General features: G+C 43.7%; 1 protein-coding gene across 1 annotated transcript in view; it reads left to right on the top strand.

The window, feature by feature from the left end:
• LOC126279065 (ubiquitin thioesterase otubain-like) overlaps positions 1–13,077 on the top strand; it is a 51,676-nt gene that overhangs the window by 19,249 nt on the left and 19,350 nt on the right. Inside the window, exon 4 of the mRNA XM_049979503.1 lies at positions 1,537–1,621. Coding sequence (XP_049835460.1) covers positions 1,537–1,621 — 85 coding nt within the window. The remainder of the gene's footprint in view (positions 1–1,536; positions 1,622–13,077) is intronic.

The raw sequence follows: 13,077 nt of genomic DNA, 5'->3' as shown, positions 1-13,077 counted from the left end.
CATTGAGACAGTTTAAAGATCAGCTGGACATTTTGTGAGAGGGAGAGACATAATGTAGGATTTGGGGTGGACATCACTAAAACGAAGTAGTTTTTCGTTGCATTTGAATCTTCTCATGAAATTTGGATCATCACCTTACTCTTCTGAATGTGAAAATATTTTGTTGTTGATGACCTACATAGGGAGAAACTGTCATCATAATAAAACAAGGGAAGTCACAGCACACACGAAAATATATAGGTGTTCGTTTTTTCCGTGCACTGTTTGAGATTGGAATAATAGAGAATTATTTTGAAGTTGGTTTGATGAACCCTCTGCCATGCACTTAAGTGTGATTTGCAGAGTATCCCTGTAGATGTAGAAATTGTGAAAATTCAACAAAGTGCAGTATGCTGTTGGCAAAAGTAGAAAAAATCATAAATTTTGGAAGAAAGATGTTAAAAATTGAATTCTATTTTGTAGAAAAAAAAAAGTTGAGAGGTATCTTTTGACCTCTCCTGCTATTCTAGTGCTGAGGGTTTTAACATTCCATCCCATACAGTGCATTATTATTATTATTATTATTATTATTATTATTATTATTATTATTATTATTATTATTATTATTTCTTTCCTTTCTCGGATGTTATGTCTTGTTGTTGTTGTTGTTGTTGTTGTTGTTGTTAGTAATAATAATAATAATAATAATAATAATAATAATAATGACACCATTCTTCTGAGAACTCATGTCCCAGAGAGGGACTGTTTTGTATCTGGAAACTTTTACTCATCATGCCGCCGTCATTAAACCAAACAGTAGAGCTACATGTAATTGAGAATTAGTATGACTGTAGTTTCATTTGCTTTTGCCTCTTCACAGTACCAACATGATGAGGCCATGTTGGTTAAAGTCAAAGGGACAGTAAAGTTAATTATCCTGAAAAGGTTGCTGCTCTTTCAGGAACCATATGTTTAAGTGGCCTCACCACAGAGAACTCTCCATGGGGCTGCACCTGTTGTGGACTTATATGTATTGTTGAGGCATTGAAGCCATCTCATTTTGGCCTCCATGATTTATAGGAGGGTTTAACCCAAATATGTAGGACAGTATGTATGTTCTTATGTCATTTGCACAAAAAACACAAGGTTAAAGTAACATGCTGAGCTGCCAAATGTACTTGAATCTCTCTCTCTGAAAATTAATTAGGATAGACATGGAATTGCATCAAACATTATTTTTCTATGAATTCTGGAAATGTTGCACAGCAGGTGGAATGAGGTCAACAATAGCACTGTGTCTGCTGTTGTATTACATTATTGTTTACTGTCACAGGTCTGCAGATGTTGCTGGAAACATAGTATTCTTTGTCCAGAGTCTTGTGACTTACGTAGATTTAGGAGTGGAGAATCAAGAAGCAAAACAAAATTTAGTCATTAATAATAATTTCATGTATAGATAGTTTTTCATCTGGACGTATCAGTGTGTATTTGTAGCTACAAATTGTGAAGCAGTGCCTTTTTGTTTGCATTATGTTATGAAGGTATTTTAATTTTCAGATTTCGTGATTGGGCACTCAAAAGCAAGGATAATTTAGTGGCTCTGGGTTTTCCAGAATTCACAGTTGAAGATTTTCACGATACTGTAAGTAAGTTTATGAAGAAATTAAAATGTTGAATAATATGTGGTAAGAATGATACTATTTATTAAGCTTTGGTAAAGGGGAAAAATGCATCGCCACAATATTCTCTAGCATTATAATAAACAAGATAACTTGCAAGAGTATTTCTGAAATATCCAGAATGGAATAGTGACAATATTATGAAAAGCTACCTGCCATATAGTGGAGAGGTTGCGTCACAGACAGGCACAACAAAAAGACTGCTGTATAAGCAAGTTTTCAGTCAGAAGGCCATCTTTCGAATTAAACAACCTACACAAACACACTCATGCGAACACAACTCGCACACACATGACCACAGTCTCCGACAGGCCTCGGCATTGAGACAGTTGTCGTGTGTGTGTGTGTGTGTGTGTGTGTGTGTGTGTGTGTGTGTGTGTGTGTGTGTGTGTACGCACGCATCTAATTCAGAAGAAAGCCTTTTGTCTGAAAGCTTGCTTGTATAGCAGTCTTTTTTTTGTTGTGCCTGTCTGCGACTGGACATATCCACTGTATGGTGAGTAGCAATCTTATCTTTTTCATAATATTGTGAAAACAGTACTTTTTCACACTTCAACACCGTTGAGATTGTACTTCAGAGAAGATATGACACAAAAAATTGTTCTTTGGGATGCATTTTATGAGTTGAAAGTAAATGGGCATTGGTAATGAATTGAATGTTGTTTTTTTGAGGGGGGGGGGGGGGGGGGGGGGTGCGGCAAAGTAGGTCTGGAATGGTAGGAAAGAAATTTACTTAATGTTCAATAATTGTAAAACAATAGGTTTTATCAAAGGAGATTGTAATAGTTGCTAATCCATTATGTTCAGAAATTGAATTTGTAGGTTAAAAATGGTCACAAAAATTTTTTAATGGGAGGGGAGGATGGGGTTGATACAGTATTTTAAAATATGGCTTACTGTCTTCGTTAATATGTTGTAGTATCAGTTTCCAGTTTAAGTGCTCTCCCTTTAACACTGTTGGAAACTTGGAAACTAAATCAGAGTTCTCTTGCTCTTATCTTGACATACCTGGGAATAAATGAATCACAATTGTATGTTCCCTAGAAGGTTCCTTGCATATTTTCGCACAACAGATATTGATGTTTCAGTATCTGAGTGTATACCCCAAACATGAAGACTGTTACTTTTTGCCTGTCACATTTAGCAATAGCAGAAGCAAGACATTCATAAATTTATTACTAAACAATAAATGGAAGTGTAAAAAGACCCCCTCCTGTGTGTGTGTGTGTGTGTGTGTGTGTGTGTGTGTGTGTGTGTGTGGCCACACTTGCACATTACACCACAGGAAAATTTTGACTTAAAGGTGACAGGGAAACTGTAACTTAAAGGTGGTAGTCCATGGTGCTTATCCTCCCGAAACTGGATGTGACTGGATTCTGAACTGAAAGACAGTGGCAAACTAAACATACTCTGTAATACTAAGACAGGAAAAAAAGTGGAAAATAACCTTGTAATTGGTGCCTGCTTCAGGAATATTATTTCAAAGATAAAACAGTATTTTATATATGTAGGGCATTACATTTACCTTGGCTGCTGTGAAATCATCAGACTCAAGAAAATATTAACAATTATTATAAGTTTGGTATATAAAGAATCTCTTGCCAGTACACCATGTCATTACTGCAATTTGATTTGTAGTACTATGGAAATTGGTTAGTTCATAATCAGCATTATTAGATTACTGTTAGTGTAACTACTGATGAGATTTGAACACATTAGGATTTAGGGGAAAACATGCAGGTGCCTCAGCTAGACAGCAGTTTCTCATAGGAAGTAGACAAGATTAAACCGATGCAGAACATTATAAATGGAAGTGATAAAAAGTAACTGCTCAGCAGACTGTGGAAGCCTTCTTTTATTAAAACAGTAAGAAACAAGTATGGATTCGCCGGAAGGGAAATTGAAATAACAATAAGAGTAGCAGAACTCTGATCCTTAGAGTAGCAGTGCATCTAATACACAACCTGTGCAGTCAAACAAGAAACAGGAATTCGGCCAGAACCAGGAAGATGTGAAAACAAAACATGCAGGATTAGCCCTAAAGTAACAAGTCAAAATTGAAATTCCTAAATACTGACAATAAACTGCTAGAAAGGTATAAGCAGAAAGAGTTAAATTCTTAAACCATGCAAAGCATATGGAAAAATAAGACTTAGAAAGGGACAACAGAAGTGAGAACATGATGAGGTAGGGGGAGATAGCAGCAGAAAAATAAAATAAAATAAACATAGTAATAGTAATATCTTCAGTGTATAAATAATAATTGATGTACAGAGTGAATGCAAAAGTAAGTATAAGGCAAACAAGAATGCTTGGAAAAACATGGAGAAGTGAAGGCAGGACTTCAAAGGATAGTAGATACACCACATATGTACTCTCCCTTATTTTAATTATGCAGGGTTTGCCTGTTGTGAATCTGGGGTGTGAGATACAGACAGTAGTAATGGCATGCTGAGGTCCACAGATATCTAGTGAATCGTGGAACGTTATTGTGGACAGTATAACAAGAATTCTTTGTAAGGTCTTATCTTTATATGATACAAGCTAAGGCTGCGAAACTTTTCGTGAAGCACTTGTTTAATAGATTGTAGTTTAATTGTTTATAGGATAATTAGACAGAAACACTGTTGTATGGGAAGAGACCTACTTGCACAAAGCTCATGTGGAAAGTTCAGAGAGAGACACCAAAATGTAATAGGTAATAGATCGCTGCTGCTGCTGCAATGAAGTACAATGCCTGATGTGGTGGTTGTGGTGGTGGGGGTATTTCTCTATGGATCAGTTTTACAAGGATATTGGACGTGTTGTGACTGTTTGCCTTCTTTATTTCTTCATTGATTGTCCTCGTGTGTCGACGTACTGCCTTGCTATGCTGGCCGAAATATGGGGTTTGTAATTCTGACACTGACTACTGTAATTAATGTAGCAGACAGGTGCACAGTTAAGTTTCACAGTGCATTAATTTCACTGTTTACAACCCCCCAATAATACACAGATATATGGTCAGTGCACTATTGTTTAACTTTCGACGAGCCTCATTAATAGTTTGCAGGCAGACCTCCACATACTGCTACAATAGTTTACTATTGAACATCTACGAGCAGTAAGAATAGAAGAATAGAAAGGTACGTATGGAGCAGACTCTGTCATTGTTTTAACACTCGGCCTACTTGTGTAATGCTTATTTCACAGTTAAGTTGAAGCATTGTTGTTGTTCTAACAAACAGAGGTTTCTCGTCTGAAACTCGGCCATGTACTGACTGTCTCGTGACCAAAAATCAGGCTCTTATATATCATCACAATAATAGGCCATGAAATTACACATTGTTCGATGTTTAATTCACAGAAATTGCAATTAAAACTTAACTAATTAAATCAACTGAATGCATCAAAAAATTGGTTCTTTTTAACAGTTTCTTCTACTACAAGAGTTAAGCCAAATTATTTGTTTAAATCATGAAATTAACATATGTAACTGACATGTTTTCGAATGGAGCCAGATAGATCCTTTAAGATTGTTATTAGTTGTTGCGCCAAATGTTTATAATTAGTACAGAATTTATATTTGTTTGTACGTCAAAAATAGAATTTAAGTTACGAAACAATCACTGATTTCACCCTATAACAAAAGATACTAACTAGGCATAGTCATAATAAATTAGAAAATCAATTACATACATAAAATAAGCACAAAATTAGATCTGGTGTTGTATTCTTTAAAACTTATGGCCAACCTTTCTCTTTTATGAAAATACAGATTACAATCTCGTCGTTTGTTAATGGTAATTAGTTAAAATTGAAAAAATGAATTTAAGTAGGCAGATGGCAAAACAAGGGGGGTATTAGAAATATCCCAGCTTGCTTCATCATAGTGTCATAATATTAAAGCTTAAGAAAAGGAAATAAAACAACATAATTTATATGTGTAGGCATTTCCAGACTTAGGTTGAAATGGATGGACAGGTAGTTAGCAATGCTCTTACAGTACAGTCCGTCCTGGCATTCGCCATAAACAATTTAGAATATCTAGTACTACAAAAACACATTTCCATGGCACAGGCATCCCAGAAACATCTCTGCTCCCTGTGCAAGATAATGCTAGTGTGCCATCCCTACTAAATACATCACATCTCTGAAATTGAATCCCATGCTTTCCAGCACCTCAATTAGTGTTACAGACATCATTTCCATAAGTTATCCAACTGCTGACATTGTATTGCCATCTTGGGGCACCACTATCCTACTTGTATCCTACCCACAGTGTTTCACCTTATGAACCCTTCTTGATACCCAGACCCTGCCTAGCTGACCTTCCCAACTTGCAACATTCCCTAAAATTTCCTTCCAACATGCCACTAAATCCAGAGCCAAAACAATCCTGGAACATGGTTGTTAACCTATCCACAAAATCCTTAGCCCCACAGAAGTTTGTCCTACCCAAAGGCCTCACCTTCAGCCCTAAATCCAAACTTAATCATGTTGGACCTGTCAAAAACCTGTTCTCCTTTTACTGGTCTCTGCAATGGGAACAGTTCTTTGCCATCAATCCCACCAACCAAAGCCAGCCTAGTTCCAACACTGAACCATGCCTTTCCCAGATCATACCACCAACCAACTGTTATCCTAACTCTTCCCCCTCCCCCCCCCCCCCCCTCTCCCTCCTTCCTCCCTGATTCACCTTTCAGGGATTCCTCACCTCCAACCTGCCCTCACCATTCTTCCCCAAGTCTGTTCCTAAAAACACCAAACTTCCAGCAGAAGAAAAGACGTCCTTACACAGCCTCCAAAAACAGAGCCTCACATAATATACTACCTGCAGACAAAGGTTCCACCACTGTCATTCTAATTTCAGTGACCACGTGGTAGGTGACATCTGCGAATTGTCTTACTCCTCCACCTATAAACTCTGCCAGAGTGATCCCATCCCAGAAGTCCAGTATAACCTCCAATTCCTGCTTAAAGCCTTAGGCCCTTCCCAGAACCTCTTCCCTGAATTCATTTCCTTCCTCTCCCAGTGACACTCTGCACACCCACCATCTATATGCTCCCCAAAATCCACACACCCAACAATCCTGGATGCCCCATTGTTGCTGGTTATTGTGCCCCCACTGACAAGAATTTTTGCACTCACTGTCCAACACCTCCAACACATTGCCAAAATGTAGCTTCCCATGTCGAACATACCAACTGTTTCCTTCTCCGACTCTTCACTATCCCCATCCCTTGACGTCCAAAACCCCAACTTGTCACTGTTAATGCAACTTCCCTTTATACCAACACTGCTCTTGCCCCATGGTCTTGCTGTTACTGAATACTGCCTCTCCCGACGTCCCTCAGACTCCAGACCCACTACCTCATTCCCCATACACCTTACCGACTTGCTTCTAACACAAAACTACTTCTACTTTGAATGGAGGGTATACAAATAAATCCACGGCACAGTCATAGGCAGCTGCATGCACCCTCTTATGCCAGTCTGTTTATGGGCCATCTAGAGGAAATCTTAATAGCTTCCTAAGGTCATTATCTGGTTCAGTTTCATTGATTATCTTCATGATCCGGACTCAAGGCTGAGACACCCTCTTGTCGTTCCTCCACACCTTTGAAAACGTCTTTCCCATCTATTTCAACCAGTCCTTCTCAACCCAGTGTGCCACCTTCCTGGATGTTGACGTCCAACCCTGATGGCTCCATCCACACACCTGCCCATTCTAATCACTCTAACCATCAGCATTGTCTGCATTTTGACAGCTGTCACTCTTTTCACACACAAAAATCGCTTCCCTACAAATGAGATAGGCACTACCCAAAGTCCACAAACAGATTTCCTTTGCTACTTCCTCATATAACCCTAATCATACTACCACCCCTCAAGAATCAGCCATGGAAGAGCACCTTGCTCCTCACCCAGCATCACCCTGGACTGGAGCAACAGAACCATATCCTTCCCAAGGGCTTTGATTATCTCTCATACTGTCCTGAAATGAGGAACATCCAACTCAAGACCCCCTCTCCTGAAGTGGTTTTCCATTGCCCACTCAACCTATGTGATGTCGTAGTCCATGCCTATGCCACGCCCGTTCTGAACCTTTTGCCACAATGGTCATATCCCTGTGGAAGACTCGGGTGAAAGACCTGCCTTCACTAACCCAGCACATTCTACTGCAGTCATTTCATCCTGTCACAGGCTTCTCCTTGCTTATCAACTGTCCACCAGAATGAATGGCTACTGGAAAACTGTCCAACAACCATGTTGACCATCCAGTAGCACAACACGCTGTTAGGCACAAAGAATTCATTGGCTGATTCACATCTCCTGCCATCTGGAGCCTTCGCTCTAGCACCAGCTTTTCTGAAATGTATAGATGGGAGCTATCCCTGCAACACATCCTTTGCTTCCGTAATTCTCGTGTCATCCTAAACTGCTGTCTGGACACCATCTAGCAAAAATGCCATAGGCCTAGTCCATGCATCCTACCATGTCTGCCCATCCTCCTCATTGCTACTGAACTTCATCTATTGTATTCCCCCCAGATCACTTACCTCTCCACCAGATTAGACACGAATCATATGTTTTTGTGCATGCTGTCCATTACTGATATCAGATACTTCATTGTATTCAATTGTTTTAAAAAATAAAACACTGTTAAAGGCTTTTGTAAAGTACACATATAACTATTTAGTGAGTTGTTTAGTAAAAATCTCAAAATTTTTAATTACTTGTTCTAAACTAAAATCGGTATCAGTTCAATGGTCTTCCCTAAAACCCATTCTGTACTCAATAAGCCAATATTAAGCTACTGCTTTGAGTTCTTCAATTTCATCAAACACCAATGCTTTGAGAGCAATTTTCAAAATAACTGCCCTGTTGTTCCACAATATGAGATAGAATTGATGGCCAGACGTACCTATGGGAGAAAAGTCAGTACCACCAATGGACAATACTGCAAAAGGACATATACTATCCTAGGTTGGAGAACTAATAGTTCCTTACTCAGAGAGGCGAGATGGATAGAATCCCAAGGATGAGAGGGTCCCACCTATTGTGAGGACGAGGGGAAACAATTTATTCTGAAATTTGGGAAGAATATCCTTGGAATGTAATTTAACTGATGCCAAACTTATGTTTGTGATCCCCCCTTCCTCCCTGGGGTCTCACCACTCTATGGCGGGTTCGTGCTTGGCTACAAGAGGGCCCCAGTCTCTGCAGCATTTTTTCCCTTCCATGCTGCATGTCTATCCTCTTGCTATTCTTTTCCCCCTCCCTTGGGGAATGTGTCTGGGTTGTTATTGGGAATGTTCTGCATTGTTTGTAAGAACAGTCTCACCTTCGATTCTTGCTCCCTTTTCCTTTCTTTGTTTCCCTTCTCCTCTTGTTCCTCTACTTTGACGTTTTAGGTTCCTCTTTTTCTACTTCCTCCCTGTTCGCTCCTGAAGGCCGGCTCACGCATCTGACACTTGACAGGTGACTGGGTAACACATAATTCCAAGCCTCGGGTTGATTGGTAGGGTACGCGTGTACCCCCTAGTACAGGCCAGGCCCAGGGAGTGGTGCTTGCCTGAGCTACAACCTTCCCAAATTGCCAATTGGTCCCACTGTCAGGTGTTCGGGACGTGTGAACAATCACCTACGGCGGTTGTGGCCCCTCGTGAAGAGGTCCCCCAGTTGGAAGGAGTGCGCCATCAGAGATGCTGGCAATCATGGGGGATTGTCTCGCAATGAGTCAATCATCTTCACAATCAGTCTACAAAATGTAAACATAATGAGGCTAATGATTCAAAGACCCTTCCTGCTGCACCATAGTTCCTCGTTGTATCACGTACCAAAGATGGTCAATCTTTCGCCACAGTAAATTCGTTTATTATTCAGAAAGGTGTTGCTGCAATTACTGGCCCTGTGAAATCCTGCTCTCGTGTATGGAATGGCACCTTGCATATGGAGACTGCTTCTGATTCTCAAGCACAACAATTGCTTGCTGCCTCCCTTCTCCACGGCTACCCTATTCGTGTCGAAGTCCATAAAACTTTGAATTCTTCCTGTGGTGTCATTTACACTAAGCTGCTAGGCTTTCTGATTGAGGCCAAAATCCAATCTTACCTCTCTGATCAAGGTGTCACTGCCGTCCATTGTGTAATGAAAAAGGTAGATTCCTCCTTAGTGCCCACCTGCATTCCTTTTCTCACTTTTGATAGCATGCTGCTTCCATCCAAGATCAAAGCAGGCTAAGAAATTATCACAGTCCCGCCGTACATTCCGATCCTGATGCGCTGCTTCCAGTATCATCGATTCAACCACACTAGTATGTCTTAGCGACACCCGGCCTAATGTGTAACCAGTGGTGCCCCCCCCCCCCCCCTGCCCCCCCTGTTGGTCTGGGGGTTAGAATAGGCCCGAGGTATTCCTGCCTGTCGTATGAGGCAACTAAAAAGAGTTTTACACGTTTTGTGATGGTCCCCTTTAGAATTTGATCTCCATTCTTCAAAATTTTCCCGAAGAGTGAGCCAGTTGGGGAAGGGTGCCTTACAAGGTGCATTGTGTCCATCGTGCATTGAGATCTTTAGCCCCCATTCTCGTCATCGCATTGCTGTCCTGCCCATTCTCCATCTCTCGGGCGAGGACACCTACCTGTGTACGTTTTTCACCATGCACTATACAGTGTCGATTTCTGTGTTGACGATGACCATGGACTTTTTTGCACTTGATATCCACCACGGTAGCCAGTCCTTTGTGGTGGGGCCGCCATGTACTCTGTTGGTTGTAGCCCCCTGACAACACAGGGATTGCTTTGCTGATGCCAGTGCCGTTAACTCCCCACGTATGCCAAGGAGTAGATGCCTATCTCCTTGGGGCATTGGGACTCCTGGCAATGGCCATCCTGCCAGGTGGTCGTTGTTGAGGCTGGGTGGCGCCCGTGGGGAGGGCCCTTGGTCGGAGTAGGTGGCATCAGGGCGGATGACCCGCAATGAAGCGTGGTACATCATCTCTTGCTGGCGGCCAGCCGCCAGCAGTTTCTGAGCGTTCCAGGGCTCACTAAAACGCAACTACATATGACCCCAAATCGTTCCCCTCCCTGGCTACACCATGGGAGGAACGAAAGACTAAGGATGCCACCGAACCATACCCGCCCCGCTACCTGGTGTGTACGAGAGCTGATGGTGAATCCTTTACATCCATGAAGCCTCAGTTCTTCGTCGAGCACTTAGAGGACAAGTTCGGGGAGGTGGAGGGCTTGTCCAAAATGCGCTCGGGCTCGGTTTTGATCAAATCGGGGTCCTCCGCCCAGTCCCGTCGGTTACTCGATTGTAACAAGCTGGGGGATGTTCCGGTTACAATCACGCCCCATAAGAGTCTTAATATGGTCCAGGGCATAATATTCCATCGGGACCTTCTATTGCAGTCCGATGACGAGCTTCGCGCCAATTTAGAGCGGCGAGGTGTTCACTTCGTCCGGCGCGTACATCGTGGTCCAAGGGATAAGCAGGTTGCCATCGGTGTCTTCATCTTGGCCTTCGAGGGTGATACTTTACCTGAGAAGGTCAAGGTGATGGTCTATCGTTGTGACGTCAAGCCATATATCCCTCCCCCGATGCGGTGCTTTAAGTGCTCGAAGTTCGGGCATATGTCTTCCCGCTGTACTTCCAGCCTCACATGTCGAGATTGTGGACGCCCATCACATCCCAATACTCCATGTGCTCCGCCTCTCATCTGTGTAAACTGCGGAGAGCACCACTCGCCTTGCTCGCCGGACTGCAGGATCTTCCAGAAAGAGCGCAAAATCGTGGAGTATAAGACCCTGGACCGCCTGACATACGCTGAGGCCAGGCAGAAGTTCGAACGCCTCCATCCTGTTCGAATGACTGCCTCTTACGCCGCGGCTACTACTGTTATGGCCCCATTAGCTCTCCCTCAGACTGCCACCTCTCAGAGCCGGAATGCTACACCTGCCCCCTTGATGGTGGGGGGCACTTCACTCCCTGCTGCTCCTGCACTACCTGCCTCAGGAGCAGCAACCCCCCCAACCATCGGGGACATCAGTCCCCACTTCTAAGCTGGGGAAGCCTCAAACTTCCCCGGCTCGAATAGCACGGAAAGGGTCCCTTGGGTCCCTTCTTTTCCAGGTTTCCGCCTCTGGGAAGGGTGACGTCAGCCAATGGAAGAAAAGCAGACCAGCGGCTGGTCGCAGGGCTTCCCGCTCCTCCTCCGTCCCGGAGACTGACTCACTGGAGCCCTCCCAGCCAATGATACCCAAGGACCAGAGAGACAAGACGAAGAAGAAGACCTCTAAGGCCAAGGAACACGCGGTGGCATCCACCCCACTGCTCCCTACAGGCTCTGCGCCCGAGGATAAGGTGGAGATCCGGGCGTCCTCTGAGGACCTGGATCTCGCCGGACCCTCAGACACCATGGAAGCAGATTGTACTGGTCCTCCATCGGTGGCAACAGGTGACCCAGTGGCGTGATCTGCCTCCTCGGCCCCTTCCCTTCGGACATGGACAAAGCGATACTCCAGTGGAACTGCAGCGCTTTTTTCCACCACCTTGCTGAGCTTCGCCAACTCATCAGCAGTCACCCTTTCCTCTGCATTGCCCTACAGGAAACTTGGTTTCCAGCAATGCGGACCCCTGCCCTACGTGGGTATCGGGGTTATTACAAGAACCGGGCAGCTTATGAGAGGGTATCTGGTGCAGTCTGCGTCTACATCCTTAACTCCGTCTACAGCGAATGTGTACCTCTTCACACACCTTTAGAGGCTGTCGCTGTAAGGATGTGGACCCCTAAGCCTATTACTGTCTGCAGTTTGTATCTTCCGCCAGATGGTGATGTCTCGCGTCACGTGTTGGCTGCATTGATAGCACAACTGCCTTCTCCTTTTGTGTTACTGGGCGACCTCAACGCTCATAACCCCCTGTGGGGTAGCGCCGCGATTACTGGCCGGGGTAGAGATGTCGAGACTCTTCTCTCGCAGCTTGACCTCTGCCTCTTAAACACAGGAGAGCCGACACATTTCAGCGTAGTCCATGGCACATTTTCGGCCATCGACCTTTCTATCTGCAGCCCCGGACTTTCACCATCCATCCACTGGAGTGTCCATGACGACTTATGTGGTAATGACCATTTCCCCATCTTTCTGTCACTACCACAGCGTCACTCTTCTGAACGCCCCTCCAGATGGGCTCTGAATAAGGCTGATTGGGGCTTGTTCTCCTCTCTCGCCACTATCGCACCTCCTTCCCATGACACCATTGATGCGGTGGTTCAGTCGGTCACCACCGGCATCGTTTCTGCGGCGGCATCTGCGATTCCCTGTTCATCCGGGTCCCCTCGGCGGAGGACTGTGCCTTGGTGGGCGCCCGAGATCGCAGAGGCGATTAGAGATCGCCGGCGGGCTCTTCAACGCCATAAGCGGCACCCGTCCTT

This window comes from Schistocerca gregaria, chromosome 6 (assembly GCF_023897955.1).
Source record: "Schistocerca gregaria isolate iqSchGreg1 chromosome 6, iqSchGreg1.2, whole genome shotgun sequence".
Taxonomy (NCBI): domain Eukaryota; kingdom Metazoa; phylum Arthropoda; class Insecta; order Orthoptera; family Acrididae; genus Schistocerca; species Schistocerca gregaria.
Note: the sequence above shows the minus strand (reverse complement) of the source record. Positions and strands in the feature narration are given on the sequence as shown.